Raw genomic sequence first — 22,925 nt, 5'->3', positions numbered from 1 at the left:
CTGTTTTGGAGCGTCAGGATGAGCCGTCTCGGGGTCTCAGGGTGCGGGCCCAGTCCCAGTGTCTAGTCTCTGTCTTCGGTTTGTGAGGGCGTTCTTTTGCGCGATGTGCGGCGTGGAGACCTGGCATATCTCTCTCTCTGGGGCCGGGTTCTGCCGCCTGCGTTCCGGCCCGTCATCGGTGGTGGTGGTAGTAGAGTGATGCCCAGTGATTCAGCAAATGGGGTCATCTCTGCCGGGTTCGTCAGAATGTAGGTTTGGTTTTCTTTGCGCATTATTAGTTTAAACGGGTGCCCCCACATGTATCGAATGCCGTGGTGGTTTAGGGTGAGGGTCAGCTGTCGGAGGTCCCTCCGTTTCTTCAGGGTGGATGGGGCAAGATCTTGGTAGAGTGCCAGTCGGGTCCCCTGGTATTGTGGCGGGGTGGTTCTGGCAAGGTTGAGGATTCTTTCTTTAATCGCGAAGAAGTGTAGTCTGATGATGACATCTCTGGGGGTGTCTGGGTTCATGGCAGGCGGCCGGAGTGCCCTGTGTGCCCGGTCGATGAGGAGGTCTTGCGCTGAGGCGTTGGGCAGAATAGTTGTGAACAGGTCAGTGAGTGTGGTGTGGAGATTTTCAGCTGTGACCGATTCGGGTAGGCCCCGGATCCGGATATTGTTCCTTCTGGATCTATTATTTAAGTCTTCCAGACTTTCCTCCATGGCTTCGATTTTTGCGTGGAGGTATGTGATATCCTGGGAGTGTGCCTGGGTGGAGGCTGTGAGCTCTTTAATGCATGTCTCCGTGTGGGTGGACCTGCTCGTCAAGGCCTCGATGTCTTCTTTCAGGCCTGAGAGCCGTTTATCCAGCTCCGTCGCCATGTGAGTTTTTATGTCCATCGTGGCTTCTTGTAGCATGCTTTTCATATCGTGCAGTGTCAGAGGGGCATCAGATGTGGTTGTGCATTCGCTACCTTCGGAATCTGTGCTATGTTCTTCCGTCTGTTGGCGGCAAGATGGCCGCCGTTGTTCTTGTTGCGGGCGGAATATTGTGGCGACCGAAGGCGTCTGATCCTTCTTTTGTTTGCCACCCCCCATCTCACCGGGTTGTTGCTGAGCGAGCGGGGTAAGCGGTGAGGGTTCTCTGAAGGGGATTTGCGGGTCGTGCGTGCGGATGTCGGCGGATTGAAAATGCTGGGAAGAGGGAGCTACAGGATTATGCTGCCATCTTCCTGAACGGTCAGGCTCCGCCCCACCACAGATGATGCGGTCTTGATGACCCTTTTTACTTTAGTACCTTAAACTTGGTAACTTTAATACGTTAATAGATCACCACTCTACCGAACAATTTTAGAAATCCCTGGTTATTATATAAAGCCTTTTTTCTCAGTTTTATTTGTTACAACTGAGGACAATGATGCATGTAAAAAAAATCGTTAATTAAAATATATGAAGTTGCTAATTGAAATGCTGTTTCCAGTTCCCTTTCCCATTTGCATTGACAATTGGTCAGATAACTACGGCTATCGTACTAAATTGAAAATAAGAGCTGCTGCATTTACTGATGTAATCCATCTATCAGCCACACTGATATTATCAGGAGCCCTTCATCATGTTAGCTCTTATCTATGATAAAATTCAAAAAAAGAATAGCAAATCTTTCTTTGAAAAAAGGGGGTCAAAAGACGATTCTCAAAAAAAATTTAGATTACCCACATATAACATGTATAACCCACTATAATTAATAAGAAACAAAATATTAAAATATAAACTTTATTAGTATTTAGGGCATATCTACATAATAGTGAAAAAGGAAAAAAAGGACAAAGTGAAAAACACAAAAGTGACTTGTGAAAGTGTAATATGAAAAAGGAGAAACCTAGGGGGAATCGTTACCCGTAGTCTTTTGACTTGGGACCCCCTTTTTTCAAAGAAAGATTTGTTATTCTTTTTTCAATTTTGTATTTTCTGGGTTAAGCCTATATTACCCATTTAGTCAACTCTTGACTTTTGGGGTAATTTTTTTCCTGCCCCTCTAGTCGTGTAATTGTTTCTCTTATCTATGATAGCACAAGAATATTCATGACTTCTGTTCTTACAGCCATCTCTTCCGGTCTTGTATACACTGTCCAGCCAGGCCACGCATGAAGCTGTTCACCTGCTCTGCCGGATGTTGGTCTTTGATCCAGTAAGTAATACTTCATGTGTTTTGGGTTTGGCTTTGTGATTTATTTTATTTTATTATTTATTAGTATATTTTATTATTAAGGGGTTACTCCAACCACCATGACCACTTGCATGGTGGTAGGAGCTTGGATGTGCAGGGTTTCTCTTTGAAACACTGCATATCTAAAGATATTGGCAATTGTGCACTGGGGGCTAGGTGCACCCCAGCACACGTGATGCAGGAAGACTGTAACTGGTCCGGGCTTCCTAATGTCGGTTATGTACGTAATTTACGTCTGTCATCAACACGCACTGCATACTGCCAACAGGCGTAACTGCTTTTCCATTTCAGGCACAGCAATCTCTCTAGTCTTCTCTCACACACTGATTTCACCCCTACCTGCCTCCTTATTCCCATCGCTATGTTTTAGTTCCCTGCTCCACCCCCCTACTCCTCTGTCCTCTTGCTGTCTCAGAGCGCATGCATGCACTCTGAGCCTGTTAAATCCTCCAATGAAAGGCTTCTCTATGAGAAACCTTTGATTGCACTGCTGTGTGGCTCCTGTCAAGTCAGACAGGGAAGAGCCAAGCAACTTAGAGGAGCTTCACCTGGCACTGTATTAAGGTAGGTAAAGACTAATTAAAGGAACACTATAATCACCAAAACAACTTTAGCTTAATGGAGCAGTTTTTGTGTAAAGCTCATGCCCCTGCAGTCTCATTGCTCAGTTATCTTTCATTTAGGAGTTAAATCACCCTGTTTATGAACCCTAGTCACACCTCCATGCATGTGACTTACTCAGCCCTCCTAAAGACTTCCTGTAAAGATTCATCTAATATTTACACTTTCTTTATTGCAAATTCTGTTTAATTTAGAATTTCTTATCTCCTGCTCTGTAAACAGCTTGCTAGACCTTACAGGAATCTCCTGTATGTAATAAAAGCTAAATTTACAGAGCCGGAGAGAAAATGTTTAAAGTAAGTAACATCTGATTGAAAAGGTAACCATTTTTTATTTTATTTTTTTTTAATGCAGGCTGTGTGAGTCACAGCCAGGGGGAGTGTGGCTAGGGCTGCATAAGCGGAAACAAAGTGATTTAACTCCTAAATGGCAGAGAATTGAGCAGTGAAACTTCAAAAGCATGATCTACATAAAAACTGCTTCATTAAGCTAAAGTTGTTTTGGTGACTTAAGTGTCCCTTTAAAAAATGCTCTTTGATCGTTTATTTTTATCCTGGGAGTCTGGAGACTGATAGCACAATGCCAATAGAGCATTATTCTATGAAAAAAACGGAAAAGAAACCCTTTAATCATAAAATATGAATAATACCTGTTGTATTTTCTATGATTCACTTTTTTTATTTTAAGCACTTTAAAATACATTTCCCTATTCATGTTTGCCTGGAGAAAGATTTGTTATTCGTGGCAGCAAGATTAACTCATGAACTTATATAGGGGGCTCAGAGCAGCACAACACGCACTTTGTGTTTGTGTCCCCTATGTGTTAGATAATTTATTAACTATTGGAATTTCTATCCTTGCATAGTTGGTTACATAGTTACACGGACTAAAAAGAGACATGTGTACATCAAGTTCAGCCTTTTGCAACAAACTAGAATATAAATCCTTCTTGAACCCAGAATGGCAGTCTTAAAATGTTTTTATTGCGCACAACTGACAAGAATGTAATATGACTTGTTGCATTATTTATGCAAACACATAGAACAACGTAAGTTGTACAAAGTGAATGAATGATAACTAGTTATTCAGTTTATTGATTTAACATACTTCTAGTGCCATCTAGTGGCCAGTGTTGTGTAATAATCGTGTAAAGTTGGCCTACTCATTGCAGTGCTATGCTTTCTTATTTTTCTATTTTATTTTTTATTTAAAATCGACTTTACTGACATTTATAGCACAAAATAAAAGGGAATTAAAAATAAAAATTGTCAGAAGTCTGTTGTTCATTGCATCTGAGTGACAAATTCGAATGAACTAAATACTATGATTGTAATGGAAGAAAAACTAATTGCACAATGAATGAATCTGTTCATTCAGTTTATCAGTCAGACCCTTCCCTGACTGTCACGTAAATGCATGATTGCTTCCATTGGGAGTATAACTACTAAACAGTAATGTTTCCAATGGAGTGTTCTTTTAAGTGGCTGTTGAGGTACTAGTACTCTGAAGAATAGGTGGTGCTGCCCACTCATCCCACTGACCAGGGCAAATAGTACATCTCGCCCATAGATGGGGAAAAAGTTTAACGATGTGATTAGTTGTGCAGCTGCACCAATATCAACATATAAGAAATCCATTCTAATTTGGCACTCTACCCATACACCACTCCAGTTTTAATGTAACATTATTATTTGAATCTAATTCTAATTTGCAAAGTATATAAATCATCTAGCACACTTCTATCGGCATAGCATTAAAATATAATGAATATTTTTGTTTAACCTAGAACAAAAATGTATTCACCTGAACCTGAAAAATATGTAGATTGGCACAGAAAATATATATTACTGCATAATAATTCTTAATTCATCTATTCTGTTTCAGTCCAAACGAATATCTGCTAAAGATGCCCTAGCACACCCGTATCTGGATGAAGGCCGCCTGCGGTATCACACCTGCATGTGCAAATGCTGCTTCTCTACATCTACTGGCAGGGTCTATACCAGTGACTTTGAACCTATCACAAATCCAAAATTTGACGACACATTTGAAAAGAACCTCAGTTCTGTACGGCAGGTGAAAGGCAAGTACAATATCTTGTTGTTCAGAATAGAGTAATTCTAGCACATTGGCCTCTGTGAAAGCGATGTAACTTTAATGGGGGGCTGGTTTCTCAGGTTTTAAATGGTCTGAAGCTGTGATTGTCATTTGGGGGCAGGGTGACTGTGCGTGCTGCTTCTCTGCTTATTCCCAGCAATTGAATCCCAGAAGGTGTCAATAACTTTTAGTCCTGGCTATTGGCACTATATATTGAATTTTGAGTCCTGGCTTGCAGACTGTGATCCTTAGCTTATGTGCTAGTTGCACCTTTTGTCTCGCATCAATAAAAGAACAATTCTGCCAAATATTAAACAAAGTGCCAGCCTGCTAAATTGTAGCATTGCCTTGATTCCAAAAGAGTGAGAGGGAAAATGGGAAAGGAGGAAAGGCACATGATCATTTATACTATGACTACTTCTCTACTTTTCAAAAAGCAAAATCATGGTTGTGACAGGTTAAAGTGTTCCAAGCAGTCTTATGTTTTAATTTATAACTCACATTCAGTGTGTTTAAATTGTCACACCAATCCACTTAATCTTTAAAGAACAAACAAACCTGTATTTCTGGTCCTGTACCATTTAGGTGACTCGCGTCCCCTCACCCCTTAACCTATTTAAAAGGTATTAAAACGTACCTTATTTCCAGTGCAGCACAGCTCTGCCGACATTGGCTCCACCCTCGATCCACCTCCCTGCTGACAAATCAGAAATTATTATTTCAGCCAATCGGATTGACTGAAATCAGCAAGGAGGTGGGACGAGGACAGGGCCAAACACCAGCTTGAATCAATGCATCTCTATGAGGAAAGTTCAGCGTCTCCACGCTGAACAGCAGTGCTGCACACTGTGCAGCACTAACCCAGGAAGCATCTCCAGTGGCCTTCTGAGGTGTGCCCACTGGAGGTGTAAACACTGCCTTTTCTCTGAGCAGGCAGTATTTTCATGAAAATGCCGGCAGGGAATGATTCTACTCACCAGAACAACAACCTTAAGCTGTAGTTGTTTTGGTGACTATAGTGTCCCTTTAAAGGTGCTTAGATAATGCCCCTGCAATCTGTCTGCTAAATCTGCTGCCATTTAGGCGTTAAACCACTATAATTGTTTTGCAGTGTTGATCCTCCACTGGCAGATGTTCATACAGCCGCAATACACGCTTCCTGAGCAAAACTGTTGGTTTGGAACATATCTAAAGTGTCTTTTCTTTAGACGTTCTTATCTCCTGCTCTGTTTAATGCCTGATAGTGCAAAGCAGAATTATGGGTCAGATTAGAGAATGTTAGATAAAACCGAAACCAACACTTCATAGGAACAAGTAATAATTGAATTTGGCACCTGTTTCAGCATGTTGGAATTTTAGTGACATTATCATAATATGTGAACTATCTAGTATTTAAATATTTTAAAATATATATATTTATATATAAATAATATATGAGAGAGAGAGAATTATTTCTGCCATCGATTTTCATATATGTTCTTATATCTTCCAAATGTGCTCATTTTGTGGACATTGCTTCTATATTCAAGGCATTTGGTTAAACAGGGCCCAACGTGAACTAGGAAATTAGTACTAGGCAAAAGGGGGGGGGGGGGGGTTCAGATTAGCTGCATAATAACTATAAATACATATTTTTCATTTTAACTACCTGGTTCAAATGTGTATTGAAAATGCACTTGAACCAAGACTTTCCCTTACAGCATAGCTACTGTTCCACATTAAAGAGACACTATAGGCACCTACACCACTTTATCTCAATGAAGTGGTCTGAGTGCAGTGTCCGTGTCCCCTAAACCCTGCAATGCAGTTGGCTGTCTCTCAATTCATTAACTCCGCTGGACGTCCTCACAATTTGCATGGTCCTGTCCAGCATGTTGAAAATCCCCATAGGAAAGCATGGACTCAATGCTTTCCTATGGGGTAGGCCTAATGCGTACGGTGCTCACAGTGCGTGGGCATTAGCTTCCCCCCAAAACTGTGATGTCGCGGGAGAAGGAGACAAATCCAGCTCCGAGGGAATTTGACGCTGGAATCAGGTAAGTGAGAGAAAGGCAGAGGAAAATTATAGTATCAGGAATACCAAACAACTGTATTTCTAACACACTATGATGTTCCTTTTGGTAGCTTCACAACAAAATATGTTGATACTGGTTATTTATATTTTGAATTGTATTTTTATGTGTGTCTTCCAGAAATCATCCATCAGTTTATTTTGGAGCAACAGAAAGGAAACAGGGTACCTCTGTGCATCAATCCCCAGTCTGCTGCTTTTAAAAGCTTTATCAGGTTTGTGCTAAATTGCTTAGCAGATTTTTATGCTGCTGGGATTTTTCTTCCCCTTTCTTCCCCTGATTTATGTCTCTCTATCTAATGTATCTCTGTGTGTGTAACGTCTCTTTGTCCTAAACATGCTCACATTATTAGGATGCTGCTGAGTCCAATTGACACATCCAGTGCAATCACTCAACTTTAAACGAACATCAAAGCCCACAAAATTTCAAATAAAAAAATATTATTTTGTTTTAAATCCCGACAAAATTAAGGGGGGGGGGGGGTTTAGTTACAGTATATGATTATACTTTGCAAAAAGCCGGTCACAATGCCAATGTACCTCATTTTTGGCAGGTCCTATCCTAACATAATGTCTGCTTTCATGTGATTAACCCATTTACTTGGGAAATCCTTTCTTGTGGGGTGCAAGGTTAAATAGGGCATTGAAATGAGGTCCTATATATTTTAGATTTAAGGACAACCGTCACCTCAAACTACCTTTTTTTTTTTATAATCCTTTCATCAAGGTTTGAAAGGAAACCAATTTTTTTTTTTTTTTTGTATATTTTGTTTTTAATTTTTTTTTAATGAAGTACCGTATATACTCGAGTATAAGCCGACCCGAATATAAGCCGAGGCCCCTAATTTTACCCAAAAAAACTGGGAAAACTTATTGACTCGAGTATAAGACTAGGGTGAGAAATGCAGCAGCTACTGGTAAATTTCTAAATAAAATTAGATCCTAAAAAAAATATATTAATTGAATATTTATTTACAGTCTGTGTATAATGAATGCAGTGTGTGTGTATGAATGCAGTGTGTGTGTATGAATGCAGTGTGTGTGTATGAATGCAGTGTGTGTGTATGAATGCAGTGTGAGTGTATGAATGCAGTGTGAGTGTATGAGTGCAGCGTGTGTGTATGAGTGCAGCGTGTGTGTATGAGTGCAGCGTGTGTGTATGAGTGCAGCGTGTGTGTATGAGTGCAGCGTGTGTGTATGAGTGCAGTGTGTGTGTATGAATGCAGTGTGTGTGTGTGTGTATATGAATGCAGTGTGTGTGTGTGTGTGTGGTGTGTGTATGAGTGCAGTGTGTGTGTATGAATGCAGTGTGTGTGTATGAATGCAGTGTGAGTGTATGAATGCAGCGTGTGTATGAGTGCAGTGTGTGTGTGAGTGGTGTGTGTGTGTGTGTGTGTGTGTTGCAGAGCCTTGGTGGGGGGTGGGAATTTTTTTTTGTATTATTTAAAAAAAAATTTATTATTATTTATTATTATTTTTATTTATTTAATTTAATTATTATTATTTTTGTATGATTATTTATTATTTAATTTTTTTTTTATTATTATTACTAATTATTTTTTTTTTCGTCCCCCCTCCCTGCTTGATACATGGCAGGGAGGGGGGCTCCTTCCCTGGTGGTCCAGTGTCATTGGCAGTTCAGTGGGGGGGAGAGGGGTGCTGGCAGAGCTGTACTTACCCTTCCTGCAGCTCCTGTCAGATCTCCTCATCCGCGCGGTCTGTGCAGCTCCCTCTGTCAGCTCCCAGTGTAAGTCTCGCGAGAGCCGCGGCTCTCGCGAGACTTACACTGGGAGCTGACCGAGGTGCTGAACGGACGGCGCGGAGGAGGAGAGAGCTGACAGGAGCTGCAGGAAAGGTAAGTAAACTCTCTTACAGCCCCCTCTCCCCCCAGTCTGTATTATGGCAATGCAAATTGCCATAATACAGACTATGACTCGAGTATAAGCCGAGTTGGGGTTTTTTAGCACAAAAAATGTGCTAAAAAACTCGGCTTATACTCGAGTATATACGGTATATGTAAAAAAACTAAAAGAAGCGCCGAAACCGGGCATAACCCGGATATGCTGGCTCCACTTTACCACCTACCCCCAGCTCCTGTCCCACCATTTCACAATTTGTTTGACATGGAGCTGTCTATACACCACATTAGGTACCATGTCAGTACCCTCTGTTTATTTTTGTTGCCTAAAGTAGCCTTTGTTAGTCCCTACCTCCCTTTATTGCCTCATGGGCCACTACATGGCCTATAATTGTTGTTTACTTGTACCTGTACATCAAAGTTATATCGGCCTTATCCCTTAGGGGGCATGAATCTCACTAGATATCACTATACGTGATATGTAAACGCACATCATGCCTCCATCTGAACGCTCATTCCCATTCGAATACACTTATGCCAATGCTAATCTTACTGTCAGTGTGGAAACTACTCTCTTCATACTTTAACACTCTGTTGTTTTAATTTTCAATCTACTCTTAACATTTAAATATTGTGCGATCACCATATATGCCATGCTGATATTCTACTCTCTTATTATTGGGCTTGTTATAGCTATCGTGGCTACCCAAGCATGTTGTTAATGCTCGTACAACAAAAATAAAGAATAAAAAAAAAAGGAAACTCATAACTATCTTTAGTATTCAATGGGATAACTCAGCCATATACATGCACCTTGAGTCAGACTGTGTGTGTGAAAACTGAGTCTCTTTAATCTTCCCTGCTTCACTCCATGAAGAGGAACTGTAATGAACAGACCACTTCTGTGCAATTCAGGGCCCTGAATCACAGGCAGAACCAGGAGAAGTGTGACCCAATTCTGTCTTTAGTGGTAATGCAGTGGTTAAAGGGGGAAATTACTATAAACATTAACTCCTACAATTCTTTAACACTAACCCCTAAGAAATTTATTTTCACTTTGAGATGAGAAATCAAAAAAACATAATCTTTAATTTCCCTATTAATTATGCTAAATATTTAAAGATTGTGTGTGAATAGCAGAACACAGTGTTTTCTTCTGAACTGCTAACAAATCTCTCTTGTCCTTTCAGTTCCACAGTTGCTCAACCATCTGAGATGCCACCATCTCCACTGGTTTGGGAATAAATGTGGTGGACATACTACTGAAGATGTTGTCATGTAGCTTTTCACTGGAGTCTGGGAATTGCAATTCTGAAGATTGATTGTGCTTGTACTGTAATTTTACTAATTAAGGTTTAACTTTTCAACCACTACATGTACTATGTATATCATATTTAAAACAAAATGGTGTACCAGTAACTTTTCCCATAAACTCAGTGGTTGTCTTTTGAGATCCCGTAACCCATATTTTAATTTTATTTTATGAATTTTAAGCAGTTTCAAGGCTCAGAACAAATTGAAGATGGCAGCAAATTTGCAGAATAAGTGAGGTTTGATTTTTGTGGTTAGGGCTTATGTCTAGAGGTTAATTATGTTTTTAAATATTGTTTTATTTATTTTAATTTCTTTTTAATAAATGGATGTGTGGATTTTTTTTCCAAAGTATAAATATACTGAGCCATTCTTTAAGCCTAATTTTTGTGTTAATACAAGCAAATTAGTAAGAATACAGAGATCATCTGAATACCAACCATGAAGATATTCTCAAGAAGAGGAAGGAACAGACCACAGGACATTGAAGTCATGTAATTTATAAGGATACGCACCTCAATGACTTCGTACTAGCACTGGACTAGAGACATATTTCTATTCAATTACTATTTAAAACCGAAGGTTTGTGGTTGGAAAGAGTGCATCTGTGACGAAAGGGATTGAAACTTTTGTTTCTTTCCCAGTATAAATATATAAAATTATATATATTTAATCTATTTTTCTTAGAATTTGTTTTCTTCCTTACCTTGTAACTCTTGGGCATGCCGCATTCATCTGTGTAAATAATCCCATCAACGAGCTCATTTCAGAAGGACCCTTTCATTTGCCGCTGTACAAAACTGAGCTAGCTTGCCCATTTTCTTTTTCTTTTTTTCATTTTTGGGGCTTTTCTTCCATTGTTTTGCCCTCGACAGTGAAGACAAAATGTGAAAGCAGAACATATTTTACTAAAATGTAACTATGTGTTCCTAGGCAAGAAGACAAACCGTGGAAGTCTTATAATGTCACAGCAGCAACATTTTAAATTAGTTTTTCTTCTTTTCTTTCTTTTTTTCTTTTTCCTTTCAATTAAATGAACACTGAATATTCTGTGTATATGTATATATGAACACAAACTGAAGGTCTCTACCTCCTGGAGTATACAGCTCAGCTTGTTTCACTCCAAATTATTATTTTTAGGTTCAGTGTGCAGACTTGAAACTTGAATGTTCCTTCCAACTTTTATATGTAAACATTACAATACAATAAAGAAAACCCACTGACTATTGCTTTTCACCAATATCAAGGAATTTTAATGGCTTAACTTTGTGTGAATTAAAAGAGAGGCTGGCGGGGGAGAGAGACTGGTATTTATAAAATGGACAATTGTCCAGTTTATTGTTATTTATTGCAGAGGAATATTTTTATCCTGAATGATCTGGATTGTACTAGGAGGACATTAAGTGAATCAATAGTTTGATGCCCCCTCCCTTTATATTATATTTTAATATGTTGGTTTCAAGTTTTATTTTTGGGAAGTTTTACTTCAATGAAGTAATTTTGTGGAAGTCAAAAAAAACCAAAAAAAAAACCTTTTTAGTACCCAAATATCTGCAATCTTATTGTATCTTTTAGTATGTTTGTTTTCTTTTCTGAAGCAAATTTTGAGACATCGGAATGAAATACCTTGAACTGAAGCAATGTGACCTTGTTTGAAAACCACAATTGTCAAGAATTAATAAAAAAAAAAAAAAAAAGAAAGAAATGAGCCACATGTTGGGCTGAGAGGCTATACCTTTTTAAGGCGGGTCAAATGAGACATTTGCTGGTCACTTTGTAAATGTAGATTTGAAGTATAGTGGTGAAAACATTAAATGTGAACATTTAAAAATATATATATGTTTTCTCTTTTTGGTACATTTCTTTTGAAAATTCAGCTTTTGCACCTAAATATGTCTATTTTTTTTTTTTTTTTTTTTGTCAAATTTTAGTTTGTTCCACATTTATATATGAATAATTTCAACCTGGAGATGTTTTGTTTTATCTGTAATTTACAGCATGTAAGTGCACCTGAATTATTAAAGGGACACTATAGCCACCAGAACAATTACAGCTTATTGAATTTGTTCTGGTGAGTAGAATCATTACCTTCAGGCTTTTTGCTGTAAACACAGTCTTTTCAGAGAAAATGCAGTGTTTACATTACAGCCTAGTGATAACTTCACTGGCCCCTACTCAGAAAGCTGTTGGAGATCCTTCCTGGGTCATGGCTGCCTAAAATGCATCTAAACATTCAGTGTCTCCTCCCTCTGCATGCAGACACTGAACTTTCCTCATAGTGATTCATTGATTCAATTCATCTCTATGAGGAGATGCTGATTGGCCAGGGCTGTGTTTGAATCATGCTGGCTCTGACTCCTTGTCAGTCTCAGCCAATCCTATGGGGAAGTACTGTGATTGAATCAGGTTACCACTTCTGCTGATGTCAACAGACAGCTTGTTTTTCTGAGCATGCAGAGCTACAGCGTCAGGCTTGAATACAGTAAGATTTTGCTATATTTATGGAGGCATGAAGGGTCCAGGGGGGCTAGATGGTGGTTTTAACACTATAGGGCCAGGAATACATGTTTGTGTTCCTGACCCTATAGTGATCCTTTAATCTTAGCCTCTCTGCTTACATGTATTTCTGGAAGGCTATTTGCTCCATCAGTTGAGGGGACATTTTTGAACATTGTGCATTCAGAATACTCTTTGTAACAGAAACCACTTGCTCACTTTGGACAGTAACCCATAGACATGACAATAGCTGCTGGACAACCAGACAGAGCAGGCCTCACATTCTTCTTGACACTTCAGTAAATCTTGTTACTTAGGTAAGCTCTAATTTCAGAGGCAATACTCTCCTTTCAGTTGCTTGGTGCTTCACTTATTCCCGCCAAAATGCCCCAAAAAACCTCTGCCCAAAATGCAGTTGCTCAACTCTATGTTGGGATTGTGCTGCTGCTAGGAGTAGCAGAAATATCCAGTTCAATCTGCAAATGTCTGTTAACCAGCATGTCTCTATTTCACTGCAAATCACCATTCATGGTCCATATAGGTTGCAATGACAAAGTCAGAAGAAGATGGAAAGTCCTAAAGAATGGGTGCAGGGAATTAGGAAGCAAACGTAAGTAGAGAACCTCCAAGGTAAAATTTTCTGAGATATTACCTTTGCCACATGCTAGAGTAGAACGACATTGGGGAAATTAGGGAGGTCAGTGTGTGGCTGAAGACTTGGGGTAGTAAAGAGGGTTTGGAGTTTTTTTAGAGCACTGGACCGATGTTGCATTTTCTTTATAGCCATGATGGCTTGTACCTGATGGGTCTACTGTGCTGGGGGCAGAGGATGGCTAGAAGGTTCAAGGCTAGAAGTAGTGGGTAGTAACACAGAAGAATAAAAGTGATAGTATAAAAAGGAGGCGGAACTCCTCTGAAACCCAGAAGGCTGGAGATGGTAATTTTAGCAGACAAAGTAATATGGTATGATATACATGTGTTTCCAAGTAAAATACAATTTAAACATGGTAACTTTAATGTCTGCTCGCTATTGAGAGAAGCTTTGTAAGGAAATGGAAGAGCTTGAGCTATTAACATATCATACAAGCAGGGCCGCCACCAGAAATTTTGGGGCCCCTAACTCAGCTCAGGGTCTGGGCCCCCTGGGGCCTGCCTCCAAATACCGCCCACTGGGTCCACACACAGACACAAACGCACACACTGATACAAAAGGACGCAGATACATACTAACAGACACACATACTGAAACAGACATACACATACTGAGACATACACACAGGCATACATAGTGACAGACAGACACATAATAACATACATACAGACACCGACATACATACATACATACACACACACACACACACATTCATACATACAGACACTGACATCCATACACACATAATGGCATACAGACATACATTCATAATGGCATACAGACAGACATACAGACTGACATACATGCAAATATACAGACATACTGACACATACATGCATACAGACATCCATACACACATACACACAGACCTACGTTCATAATAATATGCAGACATACATTTATACTGACATACAGACATACATATATACATATATAATGACATACAGACATGCATCCAGACATACATACATACAGACATATACATACATACATACACACACACAGACAGACATACATGCATGCAGACAGTCATACATACACAGACAGACAGACATACACATACATGCATCCAGACACACAGACATACATGCATACAGACAAGACATACACATACAGACAGACATGCATGCATCCAGACAGACATACATACATAGACATACATGCATACAGACATACACACATACATGCATCCAGACACACAGACATACATGCATCCAGACATACATGCATACAGACAGACATACATACACATACATGCATACAGACACACAGACAGACAGACATACACATACATGCATACAGACAGACAGACATACACATACATGAATACAGACAGACAGACAGACATACACATACATGCATACAGACACACACACAGACATACATACAGACACACACACATACATGCATACAGACACACACACAGACATACATACACACATACATGCACACACACAGCTAATTTTCCAGCCACCCTCCTGTCTCTTACCTTTTCTTTGCAGGAGGGTGGCTGGGGATGATGGGAGTCGGCGCTGCTCCCTCTTCATTGCCTGGCTCTCCCTCTTCACGGCTGGCTGGGCGGGCGCGTTCCTCCCGCGCGGAGTGAGCTGGGAGGAAGTGAGCACTTCCTCCCAGCAGCACTGGGGAGTGAGCACTTCCTCCCAGTACCACTTTTTTTTTAAAGCGGCCCGGTCGCGCTATACAACGGCCACAGCGCTGACCGGGCCCCTGAAGGAGGGGGCTCATCGGGTGGCCCTAAGTGTGTGGGCCACCCGATGGGCCCCACACGTGGGGGCCGGGCCCATGACAACTGTTATGGTTGTCACCCCCTGATGGCGGCCCTGCATACAAGGAACTGTATGATGTACTGGTGGGATAAAACACTTGTAAAGCAGTTCATTTTAAGTAGAAAAGATAGACAAGATAGAAATGGGTGGTTTTTAAAGTTTTAGGTAATCTATGTTTATATATCAAACCTTAATGGATGTCAAGTGTTAAATGGTATGAGGTGAGGATAAGGAAGGATTTATAGGTAAATATTTGCATAGGATGAAACAGGTGTTAATAGTAGGATAAAAAACCTCCAAACATTAAAGGAACACTATAGGGCCAGGAACACAAACATGCATAGTGTTAAAATCAACCACCTTTAAAGGGACACTCCAGGCACCCAGACCACTTCTGCCCATTGGAGTAGTCTGGGTGCCAACTCCCACCACCCTTAACCCTGCAACTCTAAATATTGCAGTTTTCATAAACTGCAATATTTACATTGCAGGGTTAACTCTACTAGACAGCCACTAGAGGGCACTTCCTGGTCTATAGCACAGGTTTTCTGTGCTATAGCGTCGCTGGACCTCCTCACGCTATGTGAGGACCTGCAGCGTCACTAAAATCCCCATAGGAAAGCATTGGAAACATTTTCAATGCTTTCCTATGGGGAGGTCTAATGAGCATGCGCGGCATTGCTGCGCATGCGCATAAGGTCGCATCCCGCCGGCGGTCGCGCATGTGCCATCGGTCTCCCCCACCGGATGACATGGGCGGACCCTAAACCACCGCTGAGGGACATCGGCGGTGGTCTCAGGTAAGTGACTGAAGGGGTTTTCACCCCTTCAGCAACATGGGAATGGGGGTGAGAGGGAACCTGCAGTGCCAGGAAAATGATTTGTTTTCCTGGCACTAGAGTGTCCCTCCCCTTAAGGACCAAACTTCTGTAATAAAAGGGAATCATGACACGTCATACATGTCATGTGTCCTTAAGGGCTTAAATATAGTTCTTACCTTTATTCCAGTATGCTGCTGCTGGCTCTGCCCCTGAATTGTCTCCTTGGATGACATCATCAGAATTTATGATCTCAGCCAAACACAATGTTTTCCCATCAATTGTGATGATCTCAGCCAAGGAGGCAGGCCCAGGGATCAGAGCTAAACGCCAGCCTTGCTAATCAGCATCTCCTCTTAGAGATCCATTGAATCAATGCATCTCTATGAGGAAAGCTCAGTGTCTCCATGCAGAGGGTAGAGACACTGAATGTCAGTGTACAGCACTGCTCTAGGAAGCAGCAAACTGGAAGTGGCCTTAGGCTGTAATGTAAACACTGTTTTTTCTTTGAAAATACAATGTTACTGCAAAAAGCCTGCAGGGACAGGGTAAAGACACTAGAACAACTACATTTAGCTGTAGTTATTCTGGCGACTATAGTGTCCCTTTAATAGTGATGGGGAAAAGCAAGTGCTATTTTACATAATCTGGGTAATTTTTTGTTTTGTTTTTTTGCAACACTTAATTATACAGTCAGACGTGCAATTCCACAATTGCTAGAGCCAGCGTACGAACACACTGATGTAAACAGATACGTGGCACAGGATAACTTTGCACATTTTTGTGTTTAATAGGAACATGCTGCTCGACTACACATTGTATACATTATAAAGTACAAGAGAGAGCAATGTAGTTAGGATATGTAAGCTTTGGTACCACTGGAGTGAAAGAGCAAGAATGCAAAGAGTAAAGGAAACACAGAATACAACAGCATATATCTCTGCAATGCTTAAAGAACAAGTGTAAGAGAGACACTCGGACATCCTAATCCAGGTATTATCCGAGCTTGCATTCAGGCTGTAGAATATTGCATATTCTATGTTTCTATTAATTATATATATATGGATGTGTGGATTGACATAAGTAACAGATGGTATCAATAAGTCACAAGGCCTTCTTTGTATGAGAACTCTGGAATGTGGATTTGGGGGTCTTGTCCTTATATGGCTAGAGTTATAGCCTGACATCAGTATGGGCACATATATAGTAACAGAGGGACACGAGCTCTCTCTTGGTTCTTGACTCTCTGGCTCTCTCTCGATGTAAAGATGTAAGGATGTAAAGAAGTCCAGCAATTACCATCTGCTGTCGAATGTCCATTATCCTGTAACATCATTTGTTGTTTTATTATGTATCCGTAACTAAGAATAAACCTGAAGAAACCATAAGTCAGATTGCGTAATAGTACTTTTATTAATATAGACATATATTAATATGGCGAGCATTTGGCCCAAGACTATATATACACCAAAAGACGTATATATATATATATATATATATATATATATATATATCAATCAACTGAAGACAAGAAGAAATTAAGAAGATTTAACTGTGATGATTCACAGACAGATTTTACATTGGCGAGCCAGCCAGTCTTTTATTCAAGTTTTGTTCCCACTTCAAGGGGGGAGAAAGAAGAATCGAGTTACAAAGCTGTTTTGGAACTGGGAAAACAAACAAAGAATCTAGACTGTCACAGAAGAACTGTGGTTTGTAAGAAAAATAATCACAAAGATTGTTCCAAGATTATATTCTACAACAGACAAAAGCACGTGTTAAAAAGAAAGCAGCACAAGATACAACGTGAATTCTAGAAGCAAGCACGTGGCAGAGATTGGTAAGCGTCCAGATTCAAGCCCAGAACTGCGCAGCTGTGTGGATGAAGCAACGAATAGACAGAAATAACTGATCTGGTGAGTAACATGGAATTCATAAACGATATTGCAGAGAAAAGTAAATTGCAGTTTGCATTTAATAGCAGCTATTCAGATGCTGTTTTGTGGCAATCTTTATACACACAATGTGAAATTGACAATAGTGAAATTGACAAGAAATTGTTTGTTAATAAGAAAAAACAAAAGATCAGAAATGTTATGAAACTAGTCTGTACTTACAACGCATTGATTTGGAAACGAGATGCAGGTCAAGACAATTTAGAATCAGCAGAAAAAGAAGTAGATTTGAATATGTTAACAGAAGTCAAATCAGATTTAAATGAACAGTGTAACAATGTAACATAGAGTACATGCGGTAACTGTGAGAGATTGTCAGAAACAGTCTGTGAACTACAGGATAGAGTTGAACTAAGAAATGATCTTATTTGCCATCTTAGAAATGAAGTAAAGCAAGTGTGTGTTAATACAAGAAAAATACAGGCACAAAATCTAATCCCAGAACCAATAGATACTGAAAATGTATCCTCACAGAGTGATTTGCAGAAATGTAAATTTCAAGACAGAGCTGCAAAACTTAAAGGACCACTCTAGGCACCCAGACCACTTCAGCTTAATGAGGTGGTCTGGGTGCCAGGTCCCTCTAGGATTAACCCTTTTTTTTATAAACATAGCAGTTTCAGAGAAACTGCTATGTTTATACTGAGGGTTAATCCAGCCTCCAAAACCTCTAGTGGCTGTCTCATTGACAGCTGCTAGAGGCGCTTGCGTGCTTCTCACTGTGAAAATCACAGTGAGAGCACGCAAGCGTCCATAGGAAAGCATTGATAATGCTTTCCTATGCGACCGGCTGAATGCGACCGCGGCTCCTGCCGCGCATGCGCATTCAGCCGATGACGTCGCAAGGAAGAAGGAGAGGAGGAGGAAAGCTCCCCGCCCGGCGCTGGAGAAAGAGGTAAGTTTAACCCCTTCCTCCCCCCAGAGCCCGGCGGGAGTGGGTCCCTGAGGGTGGGGGCACCCTCAGGGCACTCTAGTGCCAGGAAAACAAGTATGTTTTCCTGGCACTAGAGTGGTCCTTTAATTTGAAAATCCATGACCAATTAATGAAAATTGTGAAATGTATTCCAGTTTTTTGACACGTCGGTGGATGCATTTACTAATGCTGAAATGTTTGAGTCAAATTTGAACAAATATAGCCTAAATGACGAACAAAGGAATAGACTATTTCAAATATGGCTGCCGACTCAAATGGCATGTAGACTGACCACGCCTGTAAAATGTGAGGGCAATGATGAAATAATATATGGAAATGGGCGAGACAGATTAACACAATTAATAAAATTAACAACAGGGAATGATTTTGCAGACATTGCAAGGAGAGAAACCAATAATGAAGGGGTTAAAATGACTTGTGGAATGAGGCAGAGAAAGAAACTCAGACCTGACACCCCTCGTCCCCCTCCTCCTTCTTCTAGGACTCCTTGTGAAAGAGTGATACAGACAGCTAAGCCATTCCCAATTTACTCAACTAAAAACTGCACAGTTAACAACCAAAGACAGAATATAACTCCTAAAGTTATTTGTTTTTGGTGTAATAAACAACATTATTTAAGGTCTTGCATATATTTTATCCGAGATATCAAATCAAAAGCAAATGAGAAATTAAATTTGTTGATTGAAAATTTTGACAGAATAAATACATGTGGAGATAAATCAATAAAAGCCTTTCCTTGTAAACTGATAATCAGACAAATAAGAGCAATTTTAGCTAAATCAAAATTAGGAGACAGACAAGCAAAGCAGTGTAACACAGAAAGTTATAAGAATCCGATAACTTCAAGAGATATGATCAGTTTAGAGAATGAGCATGGATATGTGTGCCAACAGATGTACACAGGCTGATTAAAGAGTTAAAAACAGCACAAGAATATAGATCTATGTTAGTTTGTTGTTTTAATGAATTGTTAGTCTGAACTGTTTTTTCCATTGTTTTTATGTGTTATATGAAAGTATTAGGTTAATTAAAATAAAAAATTACAACAAGTTTGCAAATATGGCAGAATGAAATACACTAATGTAGCAGTTAGTTATATTGAGTGTATGCGATTATACAGTAACTCCAATCATTTTACAGAAGGAAAAAACAATGTTGTTACTTCTGAGGTTGATTTAAAATCTTTGATTTAATTCATGAGAATGAGATTTTAATGTCATGACTGATAATGGATTACTATATTTTGCAAAGCCTGGACATACATATGTTTTGATTATATAGAAGACAAAAGTTTTGATAGGATAAAACCTAGATTTGCAGATAGATTTGGTGTAGGAAACAATATGTGTTTTTTGTAGTTTGTTTCATGTGACAAAATGGTGCCAGTGTTAAGACAAGATGGCTGCTCTTGCTAAAGTATAGAGTAAAACAATGTGTTTTTTTTATTTTTTGTGTAACATCTGACATTTGATTAGGTTATACCTCCAGATTATTAAACAGTTTAAAAGGGGGGTATGATTAATAAAAAGTTTGGAAAATTAAAATGTTCAGAAAGATTTTGATATAAAGGAAATGTAAAGATTATACATCACATGGCATAAATGTAATGACCACAAGATGGTAGATCTCATGAGAAGACATGAGTATGTTTTGCATAGTCAATATAATTCAATGTTAAACTGTATAATAATAATGAGATATAAACATTGTAAGCCATTGTATTGATGCTGCACATGTTTTTGTTTTAATGTAGGTAAAGCGTGACAGATCCATGTGGCAATAAATCAGGAAAGAATTCCTTTAGACAACTGGACATCAACTGTTGGAAATAGACTTTTCATCTGATCTGCAAACTGTGATGGAAGATTCTACAGAGTTCATTTGATACAGAAGATTAACAGACGTACAAAGAAATAAAAGATTGACACTAACATACATATATATTCCTAAATATTAACGGAAAAGAAAACAGACAATGAAAAGTTATATAACAGTTATGAGTATTAATACCAAAAGAGTATTTATAAATGTGTAACACATAAAGTAAAATTACGAAATGATAGTATTCTGAAAATAACTATTACATTATTACCTATACATAGAATGAGAAGTATCAGAAGTAGATAAAATATGAAGTTGTTAAAATAAGGATCATGGTTACTTAATACTACAAAGATTGAGTGCAATAGTATTTCATAGATTCACTAGAATAAATATTTTGTTTATACTCGAGGTGAAGTAAAAAAAACAATGGTAACATAAGGAAGAAAACTAAGGACGAATCATTCATATTGATTTATATTAAGTAATGGTATACATTAAGAATGTCTTGGATATAAGAGTTCAGAGATCCAAGAGGAATTGAATTGAAGTTTAGTTAAGAGTATAGTACACAATTATATTTGACCTAAGTCTATAAAGGTATGGACTAGGGAGAATAGGTTTCTGGATATGGCGATATCCAATGAATAAGTTTATCTTGAGTTTGTAAGGCACAGACTAGGAATAAGAGTTTCTGGGCAGTATGACCCCAAGTTTATTTTATTTTATTTTAGTCAGTTGAAGTGTACTAAGGAATGCGGATTGGTCAGAACATTAGGACAATCCTGCTTTTAAGATGTATTACATTAATAAGTCATCACAATTAAGGTCTAATGAGGAGAGTGATGGTAATTAATTTATATTATTCTTTCCAAGTTATTTTAAAGTAAACTATGTTTCTGTTGAATGAAAAGTTTGTTACTACAAGGTGGAATTTTAGTGAAAATTATAATTATATAAACAAAAACAAATCTATGATAGAAAGATTTCTGGGTGGAGAATTTCTAGAACAATAAGTATTGTCAACACCATGAACATTATTTGAAGAATTATTATAGAACTTCATGGTTGATAACTTATGAGACTTATAAGTAGTGTTGATATATTTCAGGTAGTGAGAGCCTACTGAATATATAAATTAAATACTATGATTGTAAAGTACTGATACAATTATCACTAGGTGGTATTAATGGTATAGGAATGTAATTTATGAATAGAAATTACCCAAAGTTGCTAGAAACCATATGATTCATGGAAATATAATTGGACGGGATATACAAGCAATACATGTATTAGTACTTAAGTAATATCAGGTATTGAGAATGAAAATACTATACTATATATGTCTGCAGGAATATGATAGTGATACACGGTTATTATTTAGAAAGTTACGATCTTGATTTTGTTGTCTACAAAGACATGACTTTACCAGAGCAGGTAGATCTTTCTGATTGCTTTACATTGTTTATCGGATCAACATTTGTAAATATTTTATTTTATTCATTTATTATTGTTATATATATGTATATATTATATTCAAGTAGTTATGATGTAACATGGATATGGATATCAATACATAGCTGAAACAGAGGGAAATTGAAGTAAAGTAAGCAGTATGAGGGATAGAAACTCGACCTTCTAAGAACTCTCATATAATAGAAAGTTGTGACTACATCTTGTTTTATGCTCAATTAATGTGATACGAGTGATGTATGAATGGACAGGTAAGTGACATTGTGTTATGGTTTTAAGACAAACCATAAACAGAGGGAATGTAGAATATTGCATATTCTGTGTTTCTATTAATTATATATATGGATGTGTGGATTTACATAAGTAACAGATGGTATCAATAAGTCACAAGGCTTTCTTTGTATGAGAACTCTGGAATGTGGATTTGGGGGTCTTGTCCTTATATGGCTAGAGTTATAGTCTGACATCAGTATGGGCACATATATAGTAACAGAGGGACACGAGCTCTCTCTTGGTTCTTGACTCTCTGGCTCTCTCTCGATGTAAAGATGTAAGGATGTAAAGAAGTCAAGCAATTACCATCTGCTGTTGAATGTCCATTATCCTGTAACATCATTTGTTGTTTTATTATGTATCCGTAACCAAGAATAAACCTGAAGAAACCGTAAGTCAGATTGCGTAATAGTACTTTTATTAATATAGACATATATTAATATGGCGAGCATTTGGCCCAAGACTATACCAAAAGACGTATGTATGTATATATATATATATATATATATATATATCAATCAACTGAAGACAAGAAGAAATTAAGAAGATTTAACAT

The 22,925-nt window shown here is 38.6% G+C and overlaps 1 protein-coding gene across 1 annotated transcript in view; it reads left to right on the top strand.

Annotated features, from left to right (window-relative positions):
• The window catches only part of NLK (nemo like kinase), a 189,265-nt gene extending 177,865 nt beyond the window's left edge, over positions 1–11,400 (top strand). The window contains exons 8-11 of the mRNA XM_063449870.1: positions 2,077–2,163; positions 4,708–4,906; positions 7,113–7,206; positions 10,040–11,400. Coding sequence (XP_063305940.1) covers positions 2,077–2,163; positions 4,708–4,906; positions 7,113–7,206; positions 10,040–10,094 — 435 coding nt within the window. The 3' untranslated portion in view covers positions 10,095–11,400. The remainder of the gene's footprint in view (positions 1–2,076; positions 2,164–4,707; positions 4,907–7,112; positions 7,207–10,039) is intronic.
• Positions 11,401–22,925: the final 11,525 nt, after the last annotated feature.

This window comes from Pelobates fuscus, chromosome 1 (genome assembly GCF_036172605.1).
Source record: "Pelobates fuscus isolate aPelFus1 chromosome 1, aPelFus1.pri, whole genome shotgun sequence".
Taxonomy (NCBI): domain Eukaryota; kingdom Metazoa; phylum Chordata; class Amphibia; order Anura; family Pelobatidae; genus Pelobates; species Pelobates fuscus.
The sequence above is the reverse complement of the archived record's forward strand: the minus strand, read 5'-3'. Positions and strand labels throughout refer to the sequence as shown.